At 42.1% G+C, this 12213-nt stretch overlaps 1 protein-coding gene across 2 annotated transcripts in view; it reads left to right on the forward strand.

The window, feature by feature from the left end:
• Window positions 1-11532, forward strand: part of LOC122555711 (histone deacetylase complex subunit SAP130-like) — a 56890-nt gene extending 45358 nt beyond the window's left edge. For both annotated transcript variants that reach the window (XM_043701758.1, XM_043701757.1), the window contains 2 exons: window positions 6879-6992; window positions 9935-11532. In XM_043701758.1, coding sequence (XP_043557693.1) covers window positions 6879-6992; window positions 9935-10093 — 273 coding nt within the window. In that variant the 3' untranslated portion in view covers window positions 10094-11532. The remainder of the gene's footprint in view (window positions 1-6878; window positions 6993-9934) is intronic.
• The last annotated feature ends 681 nt before the right edge of the window (window positions 11533-12213 follow it).

Below are 12213 nucleotides of genomic sequence, written 5' to 3' on the forward strand. Positions count from 1 at the left end.
ATATAGATCGCATCTACTGATCTGCCCTCATCAATCCTCTTTGTTACTTCTTCAAAAAACTCAATCAAGTTTGTGAGACATGATTTCCCATGCACCAAGCCATGTTGACGATCCCTAATCAGTCCTTGCCTTTCCAAATACATGTACATCCTGTCCCTCAGGATTCCCTCCAACAACTTGCCCACCCCATCGACGTCAGGCTCACCAGTCTATAGTTCCCCGGCTTGTCCATACCATATTTCTTAAATTGTGGCACCAATTTAGCATAGTTGAAAGAAATGCGCTGTGTTTACCTGGTGAGCTTCAGGCACATGCTCCAGGTGTGATATTGATGTATCACAGTGCCATACAGTAACACATTCATCCACTTGGCTGTTCAGTGCTGGCAACACATGACAAGCATTGTGCCAACAGAAATGTGAAAAAGGCAAGACAAGGCTGAGATCCTGTACACATCTAAGAAAGTGCCAAGTGAGCACTAAATACTAGGCAGGGGTCAGAGCTTTGGTAAAAGATCCAGAAGGGACGAGAGAATTCTTTTTAAAATGACTTGTCAAAATTTGAAAGATTGTACTTAGAAAGATGATGAGCTCTGATTGCAAATAACTTTTTAAAATTGAAGGCTTATGGAAGAAAGAAAAATGATGTGCGCCTAATGACGACTGCACTTTTGAAAAGCCACCACAGGCCCACTTGCCTGCTGCAAGTTGAAGATGCTAATTAGGCTCAAATAGCGTCCTCTGTGACTGCAACTGTGATACATAATTTCCTCAATCTCTCTGCAATCTTTGACCTGGTTGACCACGCCATTGTCCTCCAAAATTGTCATCGGTTCAGTTGCATTATCATGTATTCATGTCATGGTCAAGGCATTTTCAGCAGCATCATCTCTTCCCACACTGGTATTTTTCATTTTTTTATATTATCAACTTCCTCTTTGCCATCTACATCCTATTCCTGTTGGAGTTAGATTCTACTTGTATGCTTTTAACAGCCAATTTTACCTATTCACTAGCTCTTCAGTGTATTGCAGTCTAACATGAGTCTTGGTTTTCTTTCATTATAGGGTCATAAGGTCAACAGCATAGCAGCAGGTCCTTTGGCCCACCGTGTCTATGTTGACCAACAAGAACAAACTACTTTATCCCATTTAACTCCACTTGGTCCACAGCCTAATACTATGGGACAATTTAGCATGGCCAAATCACCTGACCTACACAGGTGATCCTGGAATTTTAAGTGTTTGTCCAGATGATTCTTAAATGTTGCAAGAGTATCTCAGGCAGTACGTTCCATATTTCCACCATTCTCTGGGTGTAACTATCTTTCCTCTGATTCCCTCTAAACCACCTACTTCTCACCTTAATCTTTTGCCTTCTAGTGATAAGAACATCTGCAATGGGAAAGAGGTTCTCATGATCTACCGTATCTATGTTTAATAATTTTATCCTCCCACAATCCAAAGATGTGTAGGTCAGGTGATTTGGCCATGCTAAATTGTCCCATAGTATTAGGTGTGTTAGTCAAGGGTAAATATAGGGTAGAGGAAAGGGTTTGGGTGGGTTTCTCTTCAGAGGGGCGGTTGGGCCGAAGGGCCTGTATCCACACGATAGAGAATCTAATCTAATCTAATCCAATCTAATGAGATCCACACCGACCCCTCTTCAGCCTTGTTAGTTCTAAGGTAAACTAACTCTGCCTATCCAATCTCTCCTTATGACTAAGACTTTCCATCCAGGTTCATCTTGATGAATCTCTTCTGCACCCTCTCCAGTGCAGTCATGTCCTTCTGTTAGTGTGGCAATCAGAATTATGCACAGTATTCCATCTGTGGCCTTACCAATGTTTTATAAAGTTGTAACAAGGCTTCTTGCTCCTGTATTGTACATCCTGTCTAATGAAGGCAAGTATTCATATACATTCTTCACTACCCTATCTGCTTGTGCTGACACCTTCAGAGATCTATGGACTTGTACATCCCGAGCAACCTACAACTCATATGTAAATCCTTCCCTTATTAGACCTCCCAAAATGCATTGCCTCTCACTTAAATCGGGAAGACTCAAGTCATCGGTTACAGCCCATTGCAATAAACATATCTAGCCCCCTTCATAGCCACTGTCGGTGTAACCTTTTTGTAACCTCTCCAAACTATCAAATCTCAAGTTGAGCTTCCAATTCCATTTTCACACCTTTAATGTCTGCCTACATCCACAATGTAATATTGTTCATCCACATTTCAGTCTGACCCTGAAACCCATGTCCTTGTCTTTGTCACCTCCAGACTCGAGTCCCCCTCACGTCCATGCCCATAAATCTTCAGTTTATCTTGTCCAGTCTGACAGCACTTGACTGTGCTCCCATCAATTCTCCATTCCTCTAAGTCTTCCCTCGTCTGAATCCATCCTTCCTTTGGGCCACCATTGATTTGATTTATTGCTATCACATGTGTTGAGGTATAGTGAAAAGGGTTGTCTTACGTGCTTTACAGGCAGATTGTATAGTACAAGTGTATCAGAGTAACTGTGCAGGATGCAATGTTACACCTGCCAATAAGATGCAGAGTGAGAACAGCATTAACGGTTAGAGGTCCATTCAAAAATCTGGTAACAGCGGGGAAGAAACTGTTCTTGAGTCTGTTTGGACATCTATACAAACATTTGTATCTTTTGCCTGACAAAAGAAGGTGGAAGAGCTTATAACTGGTGTGGGAGAGGTCTTGATTATGTTGGTTGCTTTCCCGAGGTAGCAGGATGTATAGGTGGAGTCAGTGCATGGGAGGCTGGTTTCCTTGATGGTCTGGGCTGTGTTCACTATTTGTAGTGTCTTTCAATCCTTGGGCAGAGCAGTTGCTACACCCCTCTGTGATGCATCCAGATTCTGTGGTGCATTTATAAAAAATTGTAAGAGTTTTTATGGCCTCTTACTTCCAACTGTCTAGTCTCCACACTCCAGAATTCCTCTCTGAATCCCTTTGAACATCTGTCTCCCTCTCCTTTCAAATTGATTGTGCAAGCTGATCTTTTGAACAGTCAAGGCAAAGGAAGGTATTTTGTCTAATTGTACTCTTTAATGTCCTATGGGATGTTTTCCTAGATTTCTGAAAGGGCTGGACAGGATGCTTAATAAGAACCCATGATTTTGGGGGACGTATATGAGCATGGACAGAGGATTGGCTAACTATTAGAAGATGGGTGGGATTGGGGAGCATATTTTAGGATGCTAGAACATAGAACTGTACAGGTCCTTCAGCCGAGCATTTATCCTAATCTAAGATCAACCTAACCTACACACCTCTCAATTTATTACTGTTTATATGTTTGTCCAGCAGTCACTTAAATGTCCCTAATGTATCTGACTCTACTACCACCGCTGGCAGTGCATTCCATACACCCACGACTTCCTGTGTAAAGAACCTACCTCTGACATCTCCCCTATACCTTCCTCCACCTTAAAATTATGACCCCCCCATGACTATCTGACTCTACTACCACCGCTGGCAGTGCATTCCACACACCCACCACTTCCTGTGTAAAGAACCTACCTCTGACATCTCCCCTATACCTTCCTCCACCTTAAAATGATGACCCCCCATGACTGCTATTTCTGCCCTGGGGAAAAGTCTCTGGCTATCTACTCTATCTACACCTCTCCTTACCTTGTACACTTCTATCAAGTCACCTTTCTTCTTCTTCCTCCTCCTCTTCAGTGTGAAAAGCCCAAGCTCACTCAACTTTGCTTCATAAGACAAGCTCTCTGATCCAGGCAGCATCCTGGTAAATCTCCTCTGCACAATCTCTAAAGCATCTACATCCTTCCTATAATGAGGCGACCAGAACTGGACACAATATTCCAAGTGTGGGCAAACCAGGGCTTTATAGAGTTGCAGCAAAACCTCGTGGGTCTTAAACCCAGTCCCCCTATTAATGAAAGCCAAAACACCATATGCCGCCTTAACAACCCTGGCAACTTTGTGGGATCTATGTCCGTGGACCCCAAGATCTTGCTGTTCCTCCCCACTGCCACGAATCTTGTCTTTAACCCTATATTCAGCATTCAAACTAGACCTTTGAAAATGAATCACTTCACACTTTTCCAGGTTGACCTCCATCTGCCACTTCTCAGCCCAGCTCTGCATCCTGTCAATGTCTTATTGTAGCCTGCAGTAGTCCTAGACACTATCTACAACACCACCGACCTTTGAGTCATTGGCAAACTCACTAACCCACCCTTCCACTTCTTCATTTATTAAGTCATTTATAAAAACTACAAAGAGCAGAGGCCCAAGGACAGATCCCTGCAGGACACCACTGGTCACCGACCTCCAGATGAATACTTTCCATCCACTAGCACTCACTGTCGTCTTTTGGCCAGCCAATTCTATATCCGGCCAGCCAAATGTCCCTGTATCCCTTACCTCCTAACCTTCTGAATGAGCCCACCATGGGGAACCTTATCAACTGCCTTACTGAAATCCATATACACCACATTCACTGCTCGACCTTTGTCAACTTGTCTCATTACATCCTCAAAGAACATAATAAGCCTTGTGAGGCATGACCTGCCCCTCTCAAAGCCAGGCAGACTATCTTTAATCAAACTATTTTTTTCCAAATAGTCATAAATCTTATCTCTCAGAATCCTTTCCAGTACCTTGCTTGCTGTAAGACTGGTCTGTAGTTCCCAGGGATTTCCCTGTTCCCTTTCTTGAACAGAGGAACGACATTCACCTCCCTCCAATTATCCGGTCCTACTCCTATGGAAAGTGAGGATGCAAAGATCATCGCAGAGGTGCAGCAATCTCATCCCTCGCTTCCCCTAGTAACCTTGGATATATCTGGTCTGGCTCTGGGGATTTATCAATCTTGATGCTTCCTGGAATTTCCAGCACATCCACTTTGTTAATATCAATCTATTCAAGCCTATTAACCTGGTCCACAGTGTACTTACTATCAACAAGGTCACACTCTCCAGTGAATCCTGAAACAAAAAACTCATTTAGGGCCTTCCATACCTCCTCAGACTCCAGGCACACGTTCCCTCCCTATAACCCTGATCGACCCTACCTTCTCTCTGATCATTCTCTTATTCCTCATGTAAGTGTAGAACACCTTTTGGGTTTTCCCTAGTCCATCCCACCAAGGCTTTCTCGTGCCCCCTCCTAGCTCTCTTCATTTTTCAGTTCTTTCCTAGCTACCCTGTAATCCTCGAAAGCTGTGCCAGATCCTTGCTTCCTCAACCTTAAGTAATCTTCCTTCTTCCTCTTGACAAGAAGCTCCTCTTCTCTTGTTATCCAAGTCTCCTTCACCTTATCATTCCTTGCCTGTCTCAGTGGGACAAAGTTATTCAACACTCGCAATAAGTGCTCCTTGAATAGACTCCATGTTTCTCTTGTGCATTTCCCACAGAAAAATTGTTCCCAATCTATACTCCTCAGCTTCTGTCAACCAGCAATATAATTTCACCTCCCCCAATTAAACATCTTCCCATAGTGTCTGTTTCTATCCCTCTCCATGGCTTTGGTAAAGGTGAGGCAGTTGTGGCACTGTCACTGAGGGGTCTGACCTCTGGCCTGGTTCGTTGCCTAGCACCGAATCCAATATGGCCTCCCTCACTCCCTCTATAAAACCCTGGTTAGGCCTCACTTGATAGCTGTATTTAGTGCAGTGGCAGAGTCCCAATTGCTTACAATATATGTTAATAACTTGGATGAGGAAATGAATGTGGTATCAGCAAGTATGTAGATAACACACAAATGGGTAGGAAGGCTAAAGGTGAGGATGACGCAGGCTGTAGATGGTTATAGACAGGCTAAATGAGTCGGCAAAAACACAGTAAATGTAAGAAAGGAAAATATGAGGTTATGCTTTTCATGAAGATTAGAGGAGCTGATTATTATTTAAATAGGGAGGGGGTGGCCGAAGATTACCAAATGCTGTAGCACTGCAGGATATTAGGGCCCACATGTAGGAAACAAAATGCAAGTATCCATGTTCGGTGAGTAATAGTGAGGGCAAATTGAATGTTGCCCCTTATTTCAAAGATAATGGGAATCTTACTAAAATTAGACAAGGTACCAGATCACAGCTGGAAAATTGAACAGTTTTGGCCCTCTTACCTAAGGATAGATATTCTTGCATTAGAGGCAGTCCAGAGAAGGTTCACGAGGTTGATGCCAGGCATGGGAGGATTTTCTTAAGAGGTGAGGTTGAGTAGACTGACCCTGTACATATTAGAGTTCAGATGTACGAGAGGTGACTTTTTTGAAACATGCAAGATTTCTGTGGTCCTTGACAGGGTTGATTCCCTTTGTGGAAGAGTCTAGGACCAGAGGGCATAAACTCAGAGAAGGAGTCACCCATTTAGGGGGAATGAAGAATTTTTTTTTTAACAGTAGTAAATGTGGAATTCTTTAATGCAGAGGGCTGTTGAGGCTGGGCCGTTAAGTGCTGAGATGGACAGATTTTTGATCAGTAAGGGAATCTTCCTGGTTGGGGTTATGGAAATAAGGGCTATGCTGTATGACTCTCACTCTTTGGCCGAAACGTGGAGTTGAGGATTATCATATCAGCCATGATCTCAATGGGCCATACAGCCTGCCTCTGCTCCTACATCTTAGGGTTCCTTTGAGAGTGGTATATAACTGTCAAGGTGCATATTTGAAGAATGGACTCTTAGGTTTAGATACTCAAAGTAGCTTCAAGTTAACAATGCTTTGTGGGGAAAAGATTGAAGAGGAAAACCAACTCTTAATGTTTATTAGCTGAATATCATGTTATCCAAGGATTTACTCTGTAATTAATTGGAAAAATGTTCAATTTTGGACTTCTCCTTATGTCTCTTTTTTTATTTGTTTCCTTAAATACTGACTGGCACAGACAAGTTTGGAACATGATGTGTACAGCCGCTTGGCTTCATTACAAGAAGGACTGATTCCAAAGAAGAAGGCGGCTGCAGATGATGACATGCATCGAATCAATGAGCTGATCCAGGTATGTGGATGTTTCATATGAGCTGCTTGTTCAGTAGCCTGGAAACTCCACAAAGGCACCACCTCTGGATTGTTAACATCAGGCTAAATACAGACCTACGTTAGACTTCTTTAAGAAAGTCTGGTTTCTTTTCAGAAAGCTGTTCTGGGAGTGCGTCAAAACCCATATCAATTTCCATTTCAGAGGAAAGGGGCACCAGCTGCATGGTCCTCTCTAAGCCGCTCACCATCCTGACATGGAAATGTATCACCAACCTTTCACTGTCGCTGGGTGAAAGACATAGTCATACAGCATGGAAACAGACCCTTTGGTCCAACCAGACCAAACAGACAATGTTCATAAACTGAATTAGTCCCACCTGCCTGCACTTGGCCCACATCCCTCCAAACCTTTCCTGTTCATGTACTTATCCAAATGTCTTTTAAAAATTGTAATCATACCTGCATCTACCACTTTCTCTGGCAGTTTATTCCACTCTCAAACCACTGTGTGAAAAGAGTTGCTCTTCATGTTCTTTTTAAATCTTTCTCCTATCATCTTAAAAATATTCCTCCTAGTTTTGAACTTCCCTACCTTGTCATTCACCTTATCCATGCTCCTCATGATTTTATAAATCTTAATAAGGCTACCCTTCAACCTCCTATGCTCCAGTGAAAAAGGTCCCAGTCTTTCTAGTCTATTTTCATATCTCAAGCCCTCCATTCTCAGCAACATGCTGGTAATTTTGTTCTGAGCCCTCTCCAATTTAACAATATCCTTCCTATAACAGGAGACCAGAACTGCACTCAATACTCCAGGAGAGGCCTCAACAACATTCTGTACAACTTCAACACACCGTCCCAACTGCTATACCCCAAAGGTCTGAGCAATGAGGGAAAGTGTGCTAAATGCCGCTTTAACCACCCTGTCTACATGTGATGCAAATTTCAAAGAATTACCTTCCTGAACCCCTAAGTCTCTCTGTTCTACAAGACTACCCCAGGACCCTTGCATTAATTGTATAAGTCCAGACCTTGTTTGTATTATCAAAATGCAATACCTCTCATTTATCCAAAGTAAACTTCATCTGCCACTCCTCAGCCCATTGTCCCAATTGATCAAGATCTCTTCGTAATCTTAGGTACTTCTTCACTGTGCACAAAACCACCAATTTTGGTGTCATCTGCAAACTTACTAACTATGCCTCCTATATGCTCCTATATAAATGACAAACAAAAGGAACTCCCTTCCCTAGCAGCATTGTGGCTGTACCCAAACCGCATGGATTGCAGTGGTTCAAAACGGCAGCTTACTGTCACCACTTCCAGGCAGTTAGGGTTGGGGAACAAATGCTGTCCCAGGCAACGACACTCACATTACACAAATGAATTAAAACAAGTGTGGAATGGAGGAGGTACAAATGATTGATCCTCATCAGTCCGTGTGTGCTGTTAATAAATACATTACACAGCAGTGCCGAATGAGATGAAGCAAGGAAATCAGAAAGTCCATAAGTTTTGGAGCTTGTTGGAAATGAGTTGGAATAAGATTCTGCAATGGTAGCTTGCTGTCCAGGCATGAATAGGATATACAAGTATCTGGATGGGATCTTTTAACGCCAGAACTATCTATATCTGTGTTCCAGCATTATTTATGAACTTCAGAATACATGGAATATTGTAAGTAACTGAGGAATGCTGTAAGGGGTGTCAGTTCAGTTTTACAATAAAACTGGCAATAAATAGTTGATGTCAATAAAAGTAGTCGGGAAGCTGCTGGACTGCTATGGAGGCTGAAAATGACCCCAACAGATTCACTAATGTCCCTTAGGAAAGGAAGCCTGTTGTTTTGCACATTCTGGGTGATTCTTGCCTGATCTCTGGGAATGTCAGGTGGAGGTTGGTGAGGCTATCTGATGTTCTGGTCGCCTTGTTATAGGAAGGTTATCATTAAACTGGAGAGAGGTCAGAAACAATTACCAGGATATTGTTTGGAATGAAGGGTTGAGGGATTTTTGTTTTCACTGGAGTGTTGGAGGTTAAGGGCTGATGCTATTGAGGTTTATAAAATCATGAGGGTCACAGAAAAGTGAATGGCAAAGGGTCTTTTCCCAAGGATGGGCAAGTTCAAAATTAGGGGGCATATTTTTTAATGTGAGGAAAAAGTTTTAAAAAAGGACATGAGGGGCCAATTTTTTTTTAGTACAGTCATTTGTGTGTGGAATGAACTGCCAGAGAAAGTAGTGGATGCAGGTACAGTCACAATGTTTAAAAGACATTTGGATAAGTACATGAATAGGAAAGGTTTGGAGGGTTAAGGGCCAAGCGTAGACAGGTGGGACTAGTTTAGTTTGGGAATATGGTCACTGTGGACCAGTTGGACCGAAGGGTCTGTTTCCGTGCTGTATGACTCTATGACCTAGTGAACCACTTGAATGAATTAAGCCACCACTTGAGTCAGCACCTTTAAAGGGGTTGTTCAGAATGGGAAATAAATGTTGGGTAGCTAAATCAATAAGTCCTCTGAATGAAGAATGAAATGAATCGGCTGTGCCATGTAGCTGGCTGTATAGAATTGCCCAGGGTAAGAAATTAGCTTGGTTGATGGAGAAAGTATGTATTATTTCCGATGGGTTCAAGGTAAATGATAAATGTCGTGGCCTTGCATCCGGACTGAATAAACTGAGAGGCCTCAAACTGGACAACATGAAATATAGCAGATCTTAATCTCTTTCTTAAACAAAGGTCAATGGAATGTATTTATCTGTTTTCACCCTTCTTTCCTAACACACACCCTTAGCACAAAGTATTCGATAATTTTCACCAGTGTTGCATCTGATATTTAGTTGTGCTGTTAAATTTTGTACGTAATGGGTTTTATTTATGATGTTACTCTGCTGTTCTTGATGTGGGTATTTATTTCTTAACATCTATCAAACTACTTTTGTACTATTGTATTCACAGGGAAACATGCAACGCTGCAAACTGGTTATTGACCAGATCACCGAGGCCAAAGATACCATGATGAAGGTTCTGGATCATAAGGATAGAGTTCTGAAGCTCCTCAACAAAAATGGCACAGTCAAAAAAGTGTCTAAATTGAAGAGGAAAGAAAAGTCCTAAAACATCATGTTGGATAGTATCTGTTTTAAAGCCACTGTATAGATGTTTAGTTTGGTATCTAAATAAAGCCGAGATTTGCAGGTGATGCATAGGTTCTACAGAACATGAACAATGCTGCAGTGTGTCCAGGGGTCACAGCAGAAGAAGCACTCACCTTCCCAAAAGCGCTTCCATTGTTGGTCAGACAGTGATAGATTGATTTGTAAGCCCCCATTCCCCTTTGAAAATCATGAGTACCTACAAAAAGGTTTTGATTTTGACCCAATTTGAAACCTTTGATACCAAGGAAATATCCTCTGAGCTAAAAGACCAGGGCTTCTTCCTCCCGTGCTTTTTTTTAGCCTTTGTTAACTACTTCGAAACAATAAATTCACACTAACCTACAGTTTTTTCCTGTTAACTTTGTATCTCTGGGGTGTGAATTTTGTACTAATGGATTATCCATTCCTCTGAATTAGCGACAGTTCATTACTTCTGTTGGTTTACAGAGCAAGAGAGGATGCTAATTCACTCATCTCGATTGGTGACCTTGGTCAGTTGCTGGAGTTAAGAGGGCTGGCTGTGGAGCAGATGTGAAGAATGATTCGTTCCAACACCTACTGTTAGTGAGCATGCAAGTGCAATGTAGGTGACAGAGGAAGAAGTCCCCCAGTCAGAGTTTGTGTTCCTCTTCTACAGGTAGAAGAGGTTTGTATCTTAGGGTTGCTTTTATGGCTGTCCTTTGTGCTTGTTGAATGGGACTCTCAGTCCTGAAAGTTCAGTGGTCTTCTGTGATGACTGGGAGTGACTCAAGCTACTGTTTTCTCAATGAGAAAAAGAAAATCCCTATAATTTCCATTGCTTTAATTTAGGGGAGAAAAAGGTGTTTGCGAATCAAACTCATCTGCTGGTGGGCCCTCACTGTATTGAGAGTTTGGTGTGACTCTTGACAGGATGTACAACAGAATTGTAAATCTGTTACAAAGAATAGCTTTACACTTTTGGTCTGCAGAGGAAGTCAGTTCTCCGCATCTCTTGCTATCTCACCAGGCTGATTGGAACTGAGTGCTGCATTGTTTCAGCTGAGTTCTCAGTTTCTCCCCACACCAGATTCCTATGCTGGTGAAGTACAGAGTCTTACCATGTGATGGTCTTTCTAACAGAACTTTTTAAAAAAAGTGGAATAACTGAGATTTTTTAAAACAAAAATGAAAGCTCGCACATTTCTCGTTAGACTTGGCAGCATTTCTTCCTTCCCCACACACCGCTTGCCTCTTAGCGCAGACTCGATGTGTTTGGTGTTTGACCAGTAGTGTTTGTACTCAGAAGGTTCAGTAGGTAAAGCCTGGACTACTGCTATTGTGAAGTGAGTTTGTGTGAAATGTTTGTAGTTTGTGTTGCAGTTTCTTGTACATATACACTTGGAGATCATTAATAAACAGTACAAGCTTTTATACCAATCATGCAAATCTCTCTGAAAAATCTGATGCTCTGTGAATTGTATAGTTTTTCAGTGTGTATCTGTCTGTTTGTATTTTCCAAAGCTCGTACCATGTCAGAATAGCGGCCATGTTACCTGTCTTGTTTGCTGGTTTTTGAATCTCCCTAGCTTACTGATTTGGTCACAGTTATTGAATTTGGGGAAGGTATTTGGCCTGGTAACTAACTGAAAAGTAAGTTTGGGCTAAAGTCAGTTTTTCTTTGTCTGAGGCCCATGACCATTTTGTTGCTAATGATTTTGTGAGATGATCAGTGTCAGCCAGTTCCTCAATTCTTTGCCTGCAATCCGTGCAGTTTTCCCAAGGTTTGCATTTATATTCTTGGAGCTGTGATCAGTGCTCAAGATACAACACTGCACTTGGCTTGCTCCCTGAAAATGTGGTTAATTGTACTGTAGTGAGGCAGGTCTCTGAGACATAATTGCCTATGCACACGGAGTGTCTTTGGGTTGAGTACTGTTAGAGCTGACTAACTATATTTCAAAAAAACCAATAATTTCCTTGATGTCCAGTTTCATTACTGTCCCCTTGCAATTTTTTTCCAATTAACACTTTTTCCATCCCAAACACACTCCTCAACAGCAAGTGTTGTATCTTTTCCAATATCTCTCTCTCTCTCCTTCGAGGTGTATTTTTAATATC

Source organism: Chiloscyllium plagiosum, chromosome 13 (assembly GCF_004010195.1).
Source record: "Chiloscyllium plagiosum isolate BGI_BamShark_2017 chromosome 13, ASM401019v2, whole genome shotgun sequence".
NCBI classification, from domain to species: Eukaryota; Metazoa; Chordata; class Chondrichthyes; order Orectolobiformes; family Hemiscylliidae; genus Chiloscyllium; species Chiloscyllium plagiosum.